At 41.0% G+C, this 13,743-nt stretch overlaps 1 protein-coding gene across 3 annotated transcripts in view; it reads right to left on the bottom strand.

The window, feature by feature from the left end:
* NELL1 (neural EGFL like 1) overlaps window positions 1-13,743 on the bottom strand; it is a 277,445-nt gene that overhangs the window by 56,943 nt on the left and 206,759 nt on the right. For all 3 annotated transcript variants that reach the window (XM_039725136.1, XM_039725137.1, XM_039725138.1), the window contains exon 14: window positions 11,554-11,649. In XM_039725136.1, coding sequence (XP_039581070.1) covers window positions 11,554-11,649 — 96 coding nt within the window. The remainder of the gene's footprint in view (window positions 1-11,553; window positions 11,650-13,743) is intronic.

Here is a 13,743-nt window from a genome sequence, read left to right as displayed (position 1 = left end):
CACTCCCTTCACCATGGGTTTAACTTACATTTTCACCCTGACTCCTTAAAGCAAAATAACTGGATTAGTTATCCTCATTATACATAAGCTACAATCTCCATAAGTCACCTGAGAAAGTAATTTATCCCATTTTATTCACCTTCCAAGGATTACATGAATGGGGGCATGACCTCTTCCTCCAAATGTCAGCCCAATGCTTTTGCAGTGATTAATTCTGATCAACGTGGGAAAAGCTCTCACCCAAGAGTCCCGCAGCTGTGTGTTCTCCCTCCCTCCCGGCCCCTTCCAGCTTTATGCTCTGTTTACAGGAGCTCAGAGAGAGGAAAAAGGAGAAAGGAGCTCCACAGCAAATTTCTGGAAGAAAAATCCATCAAAGGCCAGGAGGCTCCTATGGATCCTTCCTGCAAAGCTGCAAATAGGGAGTGCGGGGTGGGAAAGGTGGCCCTCAGGACACGGAGCTGGACAATGATCCTTTCCGGATTTCCTTGGCGCCACTGTCCCATGCAAAGATGGTCCTGAATATCCTCCTCGGTATGTCACAGGAAGGTCCCTGTGCCCTGGTGCAAGATGGGAGGGATAGAGGTGGACATCTCACGCTCGTCTCTCTCACTACCCCCTGCCGTGGCTTTGCCCCAGGGGTATTGAATCCCCTTTAGAGTGTCCAGCCCTGTTCCCACCGGGAGGGTCCTTGGCAGCACCCATGGGACAAACCATCCTTTGTGGGGGGCTGGGCGAACTGATGAGGGAGGGGCTGTTCCTGGTACCCTGAAAACGTGGCTCCTGCTGTGTGCCAAGGGTTTTCTGCCTCCCCGGCTGGGGGAATACCCTGTCTGAAAAAAATACTGCACCCCCACAGATGCTTCAATACAGCATCTGCTAAAGACATGTCACCTGCTGCTGTCCCCACACAAGGGGGCTCGTGGTTCTTGCAAGAGCTTTCTTCCTCCCCAGGAAGAAAGGGAGGAGCCTCCTACAGCCCAGGACTCTCCAGCTCAGCCCCCCTAGAGCCAGGCTGCCGTCTGAGCCCCATTGCCCTGGGCCAAGCGGGGATTGGCGGCCATCTTGGCCACAGCGACCACAAATAAATGGAGGCTCAAACCTCTGACAAGAGGAAAAGGGACAGCAAAGCCTCAGCTTGGACCATGAAGAGAGCAGCCTTCAGGCTGCTCAGGCAACTGCTAAGCAAGGTCCCCGGGGAAAATGTTTTTGAAGGTACTGGGGTCCATCAGTGCTGGGCGCTTTGGAAACATCACCTCCTAAGGGCACAGGAGCAGGCGATGCCCAAATGTCAGAAGCCAAGCAGGCGAGGCGGAAGGCCGGCTTGCCTGGACAGGCATCTTCTCTGGGAAAGAGGATGGAAAAAGGAGCTGTGTGCCCCGTGGAATCCAGGTCAGGAGAAGAATACACAGATGCTTCTAGCTACTGTAGGGAGAAATTTGGTGTGGCAAAAGCGCAGCGGGACACGAAGGTGGCCAGAAATGTGGGGCACGATAGGAAGAGTGGTTTTAAATACATTATTGGGGGAAAAAAAAAAACCAAACCAACCATTGCCGAAATAACATTGTCCTCTTCCAGGATGTGGATGGTCACCTCAGAAACACGGACAGAGACACGGCAAAGGTGTTTAAGGTGCATCCTTTGTCACTGTCTTCAACGCTCATCCCTCACTTCCCACTGAGAATCATGTATTATCTTATTGGACCATCCAGAGCCCTGAGGAGGGCAAGCCCTGCTCAGCAGTGTGCAAACTGTCCTGTGTTCTGTCTACCTCATTGCCATCCTGAATCAAAATCCAGCTGTGTGCCAGTCACTGAGGAGAAAACAGATCCTATCGCATTGAAAAGTAGTACATCAGCCAGTTCTTCACCCACCACACCCTGTCCGTGCTCAACTCACACCTGGACACCTGCTCTGAATATATTCTGTGAGGGATAGGATGAAAACTCCAATTAAATCCTGAAATTGAACCTGCATTGCCTTCCCACCATCCATGTGATGGGGGACCTTATGGCAGCAGTACAATCCATCAGTTAGACAAGAATTTCCCTCTGTTATCTCACACTGCCCATGGCTGATGCTGGTACTGTCCTTCCATCACTTCCCAGTAGTGCCAAGTATAATCTTCTCCTTCTCATAATTTTTCCTACTATCTAGGTTAGATAAACAGAGCTGGAGTTTCCTGGAAAGCCCAAGCCCATCCTGTCAAGTCAGATACAGCTGGAGAACACTGAGCCAGCATGGACCTCCTTGTCTTTCAGGACCATCTTGGGTAGATGATTTAGGTCTTCCTGCTGGGACATATCGGGATGAATCCCATGCAATGCCACTGCCTCATAAGTATTGTTCTGGTCCAAGCTGTCCCAAGCAATTCCAAATAGAAGATCACTGTTCCTCACACCACTGTGCTTCTGTTGGACACCCTTTGGCATGTCACCCAGAGACATGGGTGGTACTTGGCAGAGCCAGGGTCTGTGGGATAAGGACACTGGGAACAATTAAAGCAGAGATGATGCCCAGAGAGCCAAATTCCCGCAGGATTCTGCCACCCCAAGTGGGCCAAGCCATGCATCAGGGTTCTGCTGGCCCTGATGGCTGAGCTGAGTGTCAGACACCCACAGAGAGCTGGGAGAAAGACTGTGGGCAGAACACGGGATCCCAGTGAACTTCTGATCCCAGTGCCAGCTTGCTGGTTACATTTACTTCATTTGCTTAAAGCGTTCTTGTACTGCAATTTTTTCAGGAGAAAAAAATATATTTAAAAAAATGCAGGAAAACTGACTTTGTGTCAGAATTAAACACACAACAGCTGTACAACATCAGCATGGTTTTTCTCATGTGGTTTTCTCCAGTCCCTTCACTCGTCAGAGTACTTCTCAAAAAGAAATTGGTTTCTTTTTCTTGTTTTGATGAATGAGGCACATTTTTACCTCACTACAACTTGATTAACCTCAATGAAATCACTCATTAAATATCTTATCATTCACTATTTTGAACTTCAGCAGGAATATGGCTCCACAATAAAAGTCTCAGTTGTACACATTTTCTTAAGAGACTGAATTCTGTACTCAGTTTAAACAGAATCTTACTCCTAGATTAGCTAGTTAGATTAAGGAGTTAAAAACTGCATATTCAGCAGCAGCAGCTTCATTACAGATTGTTCCACACAAAAGCCCAACTCTAATGCTCTTTTATTTCATTAGAGCTATTTATTATTCATTTCACCTAATTCAGTTGCACCAGATCCTAAGGCTTCCATTAAGGTGAAATTCCCATTGAAGCCAAAAAGATTCCTGTGTTAAAAATTTTAAGTACCTCTCTATGCCTGCTTGAGTTTTATTGAGTCTGGAGTTTTATTTCTAGGTTATCAGCAAATTTAAATATTCATGGTTGATTCTCCAGTCCAGAGCTGGCTATTAATAAGAAAAAGGTGGCAAAGAGCTTATTAAACTCAGTAATGTTCCCTAAATACTGCCTGTAGCTGGATAGCTTGAGATAGGTTTTATTCAGTTTTTAGCTGGTCTACTACCTAATTCTGGTACTTCTCTGTAGAATTACTGTTTTCCACTAATGCAGGAATCTGCCTGGAAAAAAGTTTAAAAGAAACCAGAGGGGTCGCACACAATGTCCTGGCAACATAAGCTATAAATTATCATTACTGCACTGCACTCAAAAGCAGACTTGCTGTGGTTTTGATTTTTTTTTTTTTTATCACAGTAAGATGAGACATCATTTGTAGTTAATTCACCATGAAGTTGGTATTTTAAAGGAACTGTCTTTTCCGTACAGCTCACATCACAAGGAAAGCTTCATGTATGGAACCTTCTTAGTTGCAAAATGAAAATTTCATTAACATATGAATATTTCTATTTGCTCAAATACAAATATTTGCCCAGAATTTTGAATGCTTCATAGTTCTGTTCTCTTTAAGTAGATTAAATGGTGATTCTGCCACTTGAAACAAACTTAAATCCCACTGCTTGAGTCCTCAGAATCCAAGAGGAACCTGAAACAGATATGGCTGCACACAGAATGTGTGAGAGATGTTCCTGGTGATAAACTGGACAGATGCTACATTAAGGACTGAGAACTCTATGAAAGGACCAAAGCAACACAGCTTCTAACAGAAGACCAATTCCAATGCCTCCATCTGAGCAAGGTTTTGTAAAAAGTTTGGCCAGATAAGCTCTCAGCTGTAGGATGTTCAGCAGGAACATAGGGCTTTTTCATTTAGAGTTCAGAGTTTGCTGCTCCTAATCTGAACATCATAATCCTCCTGAAGTACTTATTAGAACTTATGGATGAATAAATGTTGTGGGTTTTGTTTATTTCATTAAGTTATTGTTAAATGGTTCATTCTGTTACCTCCCACATTTTCCCCAAATTGTGCCCTCCCTTAAAGCTGTCCCTCAAGCTATTCCCCGCCCTTTGTTTTAGTTCCTTCCTGGCCTGTCAAGGTGACCTTGCCCCACTTTCCCTGCCTGTCAAAGAAACCCTGCCCTTTTTCCTGAATGTTCCATGGCGTTCACTCCCTGGGCCAATCCCTGACTGAAACACCCACTTGGAAATCCCTGATCTACGAAGCCCCATTGGTCCATGTGACCTTTTCCCTCTCCTCCCCCTATCCTGATTGGTCCCACAGTATTGATGTAATCCCCTTGATCCAATCTTGAAATCCCCCTATTGGTTGATTTTCTGTATCCACCCCCTGGTTTGTAGCTGTATTTAATCCCTTGCATTGAGCTGCTTGGGGTTCTTCTGCCCTACACCTTTACTGGCAATAAACTTTCTGCACAGATTCTTATGACAAAGAGTCTCTTGTTTTCTCCTTCGCCTGGTCCCTGCTGTGTCTGTCCCTGCACGCACTGTAGAGCTTGCAGCTCTTCAGGTTCAGCTGTGGACAAGCCCCAGTCCCCCCAGGTGTTCCCACTCCTGCCGTAGCTACCAGAGTGTACAGAGCTAGCCCGGGTTCTGGTGGGTTTCAGCAAATAAACATCCAACATTGTGTAGCACGAACAAAGGAAATGGGAACAAACCTCCCCTTCCAGGTGATTTCCAGGTGCTAACTACATGGCAAAGAGAGATCCTAGCATTTTTTTGCCTGTTTAGCTAGGATGGCCTATATTCCTCACAGTTTGCTGTTGTCTCACCTAGGAAACACAGGCACCTCTGTCCGTCCTTCACTAACCTTGGTGTCTGCAAAGCCGTTCACGTTCTCACTCCTCTCTCCAGCTGCAATTGCTGCTGTTCAGTAACATTTGGCCTTTCTTCAGTACATTATCCCAGAGCCAATACCAGTGTCACGGATGAGCTTGGGCTTGGCCTTGGCCAGTATTGGGTCTGTCTTGGACAGGCAAAAGCTTCTGGCAGCTTCTCCAGAGAAGCCTCCCTGTTCTCCATCCCTACCAAAACTTAGCTACACAGATCCAATACATATGACCAAAAGTTATACAAATAATAAAACACTAGAACATTAGAACAATTTTTTACTTGTCAAGTTATTATCTTAGAGTAACATAAAAGATTAATACAGCTGATATTCTTTTCATTAGAAACAAAAATATACAGACGCAAAGACCTGCATATAACAAATAAACTACACAGGAAAGTAAAAGTATTACATAAAAAACTCAACAAACCACTACCACCACAAAACCACCACCCCAAACCCAGTCAGTCAGCTTAGTGTTTTTTCCTGGCTTTTAAATTCAAACTATTGCATATGTATATATATATATATATATATATAAATATAGAGAGAGAGAGAGAGAGAGAGAGAGAGAGAGAGAGAGAGAGAAATCACTGATGAGTTGTCTCCTCATGTGCAGGTCAGCTGGGTGATGAATTGTGTTCTTGGTCTGGGAGATTGACACTGAGATAAAACAACTTTTTCTTCCACTGACAGTTACTTGTTGATTTGCAGACAGATGTCCCCTTGATCCTCAGAGATGGCCTTACTCAGATTTTTCTAGTAAATATGCTTTGATGTATTCCCAGGTATCTTTACAAATGACAGCTTTGTTTTTTCCATCACATTAAGATATCACCCTTGCCATTTTGCAGTAAGCACCGCTGGGGCAAATGCTGCAAACAGCTTGGCAGCAAATGGAGCAGGACAACCTCAGCCACCTGGAACATCTGCCATCTCCGGGTCTGTCACACCCTCAGGAGTGACATATCAACTGCAGCCACTGTTCTCTGTAATAAGCTAAGCATCACTTGCTTCACTCCTCTTATCTCATTCTATTCTGGCTTTGCCTCACCTTGAAATTAGAGGCTTTAGAAAGAATCTCATGCAAAGCTTTGTGCCCACAGCTGCACAGCTGGTTTGTTTCCCAAAATAAACCTCACTTCGTATTTTACAAAAGATCATAGATAGAGAAAGGCAGGGAGTTTTGACATTTAGCTTACCGTACTCATGGAAAAATGATCTCTTCCTCTGCTTTGCTTTGGTTTTTATTTGCTCATTTTTTAAACCAGGCTCCTTGACTGAAATATCTTTGATAGATACACACCTAAAGATTAATCCAGCTTAAGAATCAAAGAAACGCCACATATAAATACAATTTTCACTTTTTTTCTAACCATAGTGTTCAGAGGAATAGAGACTATGGGGGTTTTACCCAAAGGACTGCAGAAGACAATACATTCCAGAAGAAGCAATTTAAGAGACAAGAACACGGAGACATTAGCAGCTTCTTAGACAACAACTGCACATACTGCCAGCTATGATGAAACAAATCAGCTAAAGACCTCATCATTCCCATGATGTAACATCACATACTGAAGATGTAAGCACAGCAACATTTCATTACACACCTGTAAAATCAGTGAGGTGCTGAAGAATCCATATATAACTACTGCAACACAGCAAGTCTTGATTTATTTACTCACTTGCAATATAATTAATAGAATTCCAACCACATTTCTCAGTCATGGTACACACTGAAATATTATTTCTCACCACAATATTAGACAATTCTTTGCAGGCCCAGCCCAAAACAACATGAAAAAACAACCCTAGTAATTATCACATCCTGACAGTCTGCTGCCATATCTTACCCTTGCTTCTGTTTATAATCAGCAGGTAATTCTTTGACATCTCTCTATCATTCTTTATGATGTGAGAGCATATTTTTCAGTGCTTTACAAAGACTCAACACACATGCTGCTATCACAGAGATCTCCACCTCCATGAGCTCCAGCCCACACAATGCCCTTCTAATGTACCAGAAGCATACTCCCATTTATTGTGTATCACTTCAGACAGCAGCTGTAACAAGACGGGACAAAAACTGTGATGCACTTGTGTTTAAGCTGTTTTAGAGGCAATGCTCTCCCACTGCCAAAAGCCCTCCTGCAGTCCCTGGAAAAATATTGCGCTTCCCTTTCTTTGAAGCCCACTGCTTCAAACCCCTCTGCAGTTTTGAACTCATCACCCAAAATTATAATTTGTACAGACAGACACTGTAAATAACTCCCACCACTGGTCAGATCCCAGAGCGTTCAGATGCATTTCTTAGACCCATGCACGGGACTCCAGCACATGCAGGCAGGTGTTCAAGGAATGCCTACAATTTCCAGGCATTCAATCATCTGTTTACTCCTACCTTTGACATCATAGGGTGTCCTGTCTATCTCATTCTCACCACTTCATCAGTAGCAGTAATGACTAGCACTCCACAAATCCAGAATAACTGTGAACCTGTCCACAAAACCAGCATTAAAACTCCACTGACCTGTCGTCCATCCACAGACAGAAAAAAGCAGCTCAATGAATTATCCAGTTTTTCTGTTGTAAAGGTTGTAAAAAGATGAGATGGATGCAAAATTGGGGCACTTGAGTTCATGCTGCCAGCAATTCTCACAGAGTACTGTATTTGTCCTCCTCTCTGCACATCAAAATGTCTCTCAGAAGCCTTTAACAGGGATCCCTGCCAAGGATACACCTGGGTTCAAGCCCACAGTGTTACATACAGTTACAGATGCCTATCTCCAGCTCAGCCATCATGCTGGAATCATACAGCAATGACACTAAAAATTCCAACAGCAAAGGTTTCCAACACAAGTATCACAACTGTGTTAAATATGATCAAATGGTAATGATCACAGAGATCACAGATTTCAGCCCTGACAGAAAAACATAAAATGAAAAAAAAAAAAAAGAAGTGATTTGAAGATAAAATCAGATCCTAAATATTACAAAAATTCAGTTAGAAGCATCAAGCTCATACCTAAAGAAACAGCATTATAAAGAATGGATGGAGAAAGGAATTACTTGACAGTATCTGTGAATATCAATTTGCAGTTCACCTTCAAAAAGGAAAGATAGCCCCACAACTGTTATGATGATTTCTCATGTCAACCAAAGCGAATGGCAAGAGGTAATTCTTCTTAGCATCATGTTGAATTATGTATCTGTACATAAGCCTTAAATGTGTATTTTCATTTCACCTGAGTAAATTACTGGTATAAATCCTACCCTTCTCAAATATCTCTGAATTTTTAATTAACTTAATATCATAATTTCAACCAGACAGTCAGAAACTATGAATAACACATGATTCATATTCAGAAGTAAACACACCTGCTTTTCAACAACATTTCTAATTACTGGCTCATTTTACCCTTTACATGGCATTGAAGCCAATTTGGGTCATACTGTTTTTAGCTGGTGACGAGTCCTTTCAGCTCACAAATAATGCATAAGAAGTTGCTGTGTTGTCAGTTTGAAGGACATTTTCAAATGCACTGTGGCAAATTTAATACATGACCAAAACACATCACTTCTGATACGCCTCACTTCACTATGAGCTTCCACCAGACAAGGTTTTGCCAAGAACATTTAGGCTTTGATTTGAATTGTTGCCCCACCACTTCATTGTCTTAGGTCTGTGTCATAATGATTGAGGGAGTGGTACCATATAATAAATAAAACAAAGGGCTTATTTCTAATGTTAAAGATAACAGAAGAACAAACAAACATGGGGTTAGAATACTTAGGTGTCCTTTAAAAACTGCAGCAAACTGCAGAAGAAAGCAGAATAAAGCCTTTACTGAACTGCCTCCTGCTACTGAAAGCACTATGTCTGTTAGGGGTAATCAGTGAAGCAAAAGGAACACTGCTTCAAAGGTGGTTCATCACCTCTCTACTCTGAACGTTTAGTCTAGCCAGGACATGCACCTTCAGAAGGCTGAAGCTGTTCTCACAGATCTGATGTGCACTTAGCCACTGAAATATGCATATGACATAAGATGTATCTGCTGAAGTTTTCAAACCCTCCAATACAACTATTATGTGACAAATTTTCATTCACAAAGCCCTGTTGATTCTCAAACCAGCCTGTATGACAGATTTCTCAAAGTTAGCATCATTGTCTTGATTTGTAGTATACTAGTAAACTCTATACATCTTCAGAGAAAAAAATAAATTGCCTTCTGGTTCAAGTTGTATAGATTTTATTCACAGAAGCTATTGCCTACTGACATCTACCTCTAAATTGCTTGATACAATAACAGTACCATACCTGCCATGCTTCCTTTGGTTGGTGTGCTAACTCATATTGTAGATCAAAACAATACAAAAGCCATGAAAAACACAGGAGTCAAAAATGGCTATGTCCTCCATTTATCAATTTTAAACCATCACTTCAATAGTTTAGAGAATCTGTGCTCTAGGTATGAAGGTCCCTTTACAGCTCTAAGAAAAAAGAATGCGCTGAGACCCTTGGGTGAAAGAATCACAGGCACAGGAGCTGAAATCTGGCCAGAGAAGTCTGCGTATGTGGTTGTGTTCAAGGGTTTCAGGACGAGGGAAGAGATGAGAACCTTGACTCCATGTTTCAGAAGGCTGATTTATTATGTTATGATATTATACTATATTAAATGCTATACTAAAACAAATAGAGAGAAAAGATCTATCAGAAAGCTCGAAAGGAAGGGAAAAGAATGAATAATAAAAACCTGTGACTCTCAGAGAGTCCACACAGCTAGACCATCATTGGTCATTAAGTAGAAACAATGTACATGGACCAGTGAAAGATGCACCTGTTGGTAAACAATGTCTAGACCACATTCCACAGCCATCAGATAGTTATTGTTTACATTTCTTTTCTGAGGCTACTCAGCAGAAAATCTCAGAAAATATCATGATGACATGGGTAAGCAGCACGTCCTTGGGCAATGCTGGCAGTACCATATAGTCACATACACAGAACACATCTCCAGTATCCTGCATCCCTCTGAATGTACTGATGCCTCTGAGTAACAGATGTTTTAGAAAGGAATGAGCAAATTACACGTGGGTTACCAGCAGGAAGGATTAGCAGCAGGGGAGCCACGGCAGGCAGGGCTCTGAGGTAGGAATGCCTTGCATTACTTCCCCTTGATATTGGCAGTACTTACTGCTGGATGACAGGAGACTTTGGAGGCTTCTTCCTTTTTAAAACAAGGCTACAGGCAAAAATCATTTAAGTACTCAGACTTTATCTAGATGAGATTAAAATATTAATGTCCTACTTCATTCTTAAATAAACATAAACCATGCTGACAACTAGAAACTATGGGTTTTTAGGTATACACTGATTGACTCCATCCACAGAAGTATTTAGCAGTTTTCAGAAACTATTTGAAGCAGATTTATTGACAACTGGGCTTAAGTGACATCAACAAACACACAAATTACTGCACAATCTCTGGGTTACAAATGGTTCCACTAATTTAACTGTAACATGTTTCTGTTTTCATTTATTTCTTCCTTAAAAATGCACCATTTAGGTTCTCCTCCATACTACAGCATACAACCTGCATTAACAATATACTTCATATCCAAACATAAATACATGTGTAAACAGTTATTAACAAACATGCAGTGCAAAAAAACCTCCCATTGAGTTAGTTAAGTAATATATAACCCAAATAAATACAAACCAAAATAAAATCCCAAATCTGCTAAATTAAAAAAATAAGAGTCCTGTATGGAGTTTGATAAGATCCTTTTCTCCTCATTTAAGTTAGACAAGGAACGAGCTCTTTGTGAAACAAACCGAAAGGTAGAACTATGAGGCTGTCAGAAGCAGATTTTGAAAAAGAAAAATCTGGGAACAGGCAAAATCATGACTAGTGAGATATCTTTGAATAGGCGATGATTCTATAAAAACTGTGACTTAGAAACAAATCAGATATTAATAATTCAATAACTTGAAGTGAAAAGCAATTATCTGAATTCTGGTCTAATTTGCACAACATATTTAGTAGAAGCAGAAGGAAACCTTGAGCTTGCACAACAGGAAACTGGTGGAGCAAACATTTTTCATTTGATGTCCCTTCTAATTAACTAAAAGTGCATGCTGGAAGCAAAAGCAGAAACATCGCTGATAAAATTCAACATGGCAAGTTTCAGACAAGACAAACTTTCAGCAGAAAAGGCAGAAATGAAACAGTCATATCTTCACTGGAGAGAAAACATCAAGCAGAATGAAATAATAGAAATGAATTACTTCTTCCACATACCAGACTTCTCATTACCAAAGAAGGTGTTTTTCAGTAAAGCTTTACCTTTCTCACAATGACTTCCAGTGAATCCAGAAGGGCAGAGACATTTGTTTGGAGCTACACAAGTTCCACCATATCTACACCCTTCTTCACAGAATGCTGCAAGATAAAAAGAATATGTGGGTAATACTTCATTTTTTAAAATATACATTCGAAAGATAATAGAAAAACATCTAAATTCTAAGGAATTAACAGAATTTAGCATATGAAAATTCAGTCCACCTGCAAACACAAAGAGAAGCAACTCCCTAATGACAAGAGGAAAAAAATCTCAGATTACACCATAGGCAAACCACCTCACCAATAAAAGATTAGTAACCATCTGGAAAAAGAAGAGAAGAAAAAATACATCATATGGTTTTAATGGGGCTGATCATCTTTCCATTATATTGAATATGCAGATGACAATTACTATGGTGTGCTAATCCACAGAAAACAGGCAGGTTGGATGGTGTTAAATACTGTGGTCCTCACTTCTATCAACAACTTCACTGAAATGCCTGTAAACACATAATATTTTGTTTTTTAAATTTTTATTATAAAGGGTAAAGTATTTTGGAATTAAGAAATTAAATAGGGTGAGGATCATGACTGAAGAGATGAGAAAGGCTCAACCCCAACATAAATGTCTCTACTAAGATGTGATTTTTGATGGAGCAATACTGAAGTTCTCCAGAAGTGTATGTGCCCAATAACTAGGATTTCAAACAGCTGATGGATCTCATCTTTCCCTGCCAGCACAGTGTGACATTCCTCTTGCTCACAGCCAGTTTGGCAGCAAGTCCACTGAGTGTGCAACAAGTCTGTTCACTGTTTACTCCTTTCTATTTCTTTTTGGGAGAGGAGGAGAGGAGAGGAGAGGAGAGGAGAGGAGAGGAGGCATCAGGACACTTCTCTACTTTGCACTGGTAACTTGAGTAGGACTCTTGCTACAGCTAAGAGCAGGCCCTACCCCTGACACACTCCCTCCCCCTCAACATTCATTGAACTTCACAAGTGACTGAGTGGGTTTGACTGCACTTTTGAGAGAAGTTACAATTAATATTTAAACAGCAGCTCTCTGCATCTAAGCTAATAACAGATTTGCAAAGTGTTTCCTGCAAGCTAAAATCACAGATGGAGTGTTGGCAAAGAGATGTTACAAATGCTATGAAAAGGCTTAAAGTGCTAGATAACAGAAGAAATGTTTAAGATTTATTTTCCACTACACTAAGAAGAAAAATAAAGTGAATAGATTTCTAGGCATTAAAAAGAACCTTCTGTAATTGTTAACCACTTAAAGGCAAAAAACCACATCATTGTATCTCATGACTGAAATGATAGACATGTCTGCCTTACTGTAAATACATAATTCATAGCATGCCATACTGTTTTATGGAGGAGAAGAATGCTAAAGTGTTTTAGACAAGATCACAGTAGAATACTGTAAGCACTCCTGGAGCAAGGCAGTGGTGTGGAGAAAGCACAGTCACACTTCCTCCCCATCAGCACAGTCACACTTCCTCCCCATCAATGCACCCACTCCATATGGGACTCTTCTAAAATGTATCTATTCTGAAACCAGCCAATTTCTGAATGAGAAGAAGAGAAATATGGTGTAAGAGTAGTTTGGGGGTTTTTTTCATATAAATATTTGTAAGAAAGTATAACTGCGCAGAAAGCTGAAAGTACTGGTAAGAAATACAACTCAAAGTATACAAAACCAACAATGAGACTCAAAAAATTTCTTCCAGAGCTATTGAAAGCATGTTTACTCATCTCTAGTCTCAGCATTTTCAGAGAAGGTACAAGTTAAATTCTACATCTACATGTTTTCTGGTTTGAAATTGTGAGTAAACAGAGACTTTAGTGAAGTATTAATACATTTCTGCACAACATCAAAAGAAGCAGGATTTGTGGCAGAGCAGGAAAAATAAAAAAATATATTGGCAAAAAAAGTGAATAGTTTGTCCTTAACATATCCCATATTACACTGGGAAGGAACCATATAGGGCTCTTGAAAGAATTCATAAAGGAGAAAAAAAGATTATGTTTATTGTCTATAAAAATCATGCATGTCCACTGGAAGTTATTAGTGCTGATAGGGACTGGTAGGTAAGAAGGCTTCACTGAGGGCTCTCATGCACTTTCTTTGCCACCATAATGAATAGTACCAATTCAGTACTGTGAAATATCTGCTTCTTACAGTAAATC

This window comes from Passer montanus, unplaced genomic scaffold (genome assembly GCF_014805655.1).
Source record: "Passer montanus isolate IOZ18808 unplaced genomic scaffold, ASM1480565v1 scaffold54, whole genome shotgun sequence".
NCBI classification, from domain to species: domain Eukaryota; kingdom Metazoa; phylum Chordata; class Aves; order Passeriformes; family Passeridae; genus Passer; species Passer montanus.
This window is presented reverse-complemented; position numbering and strand designations above follow the sequence as displayed.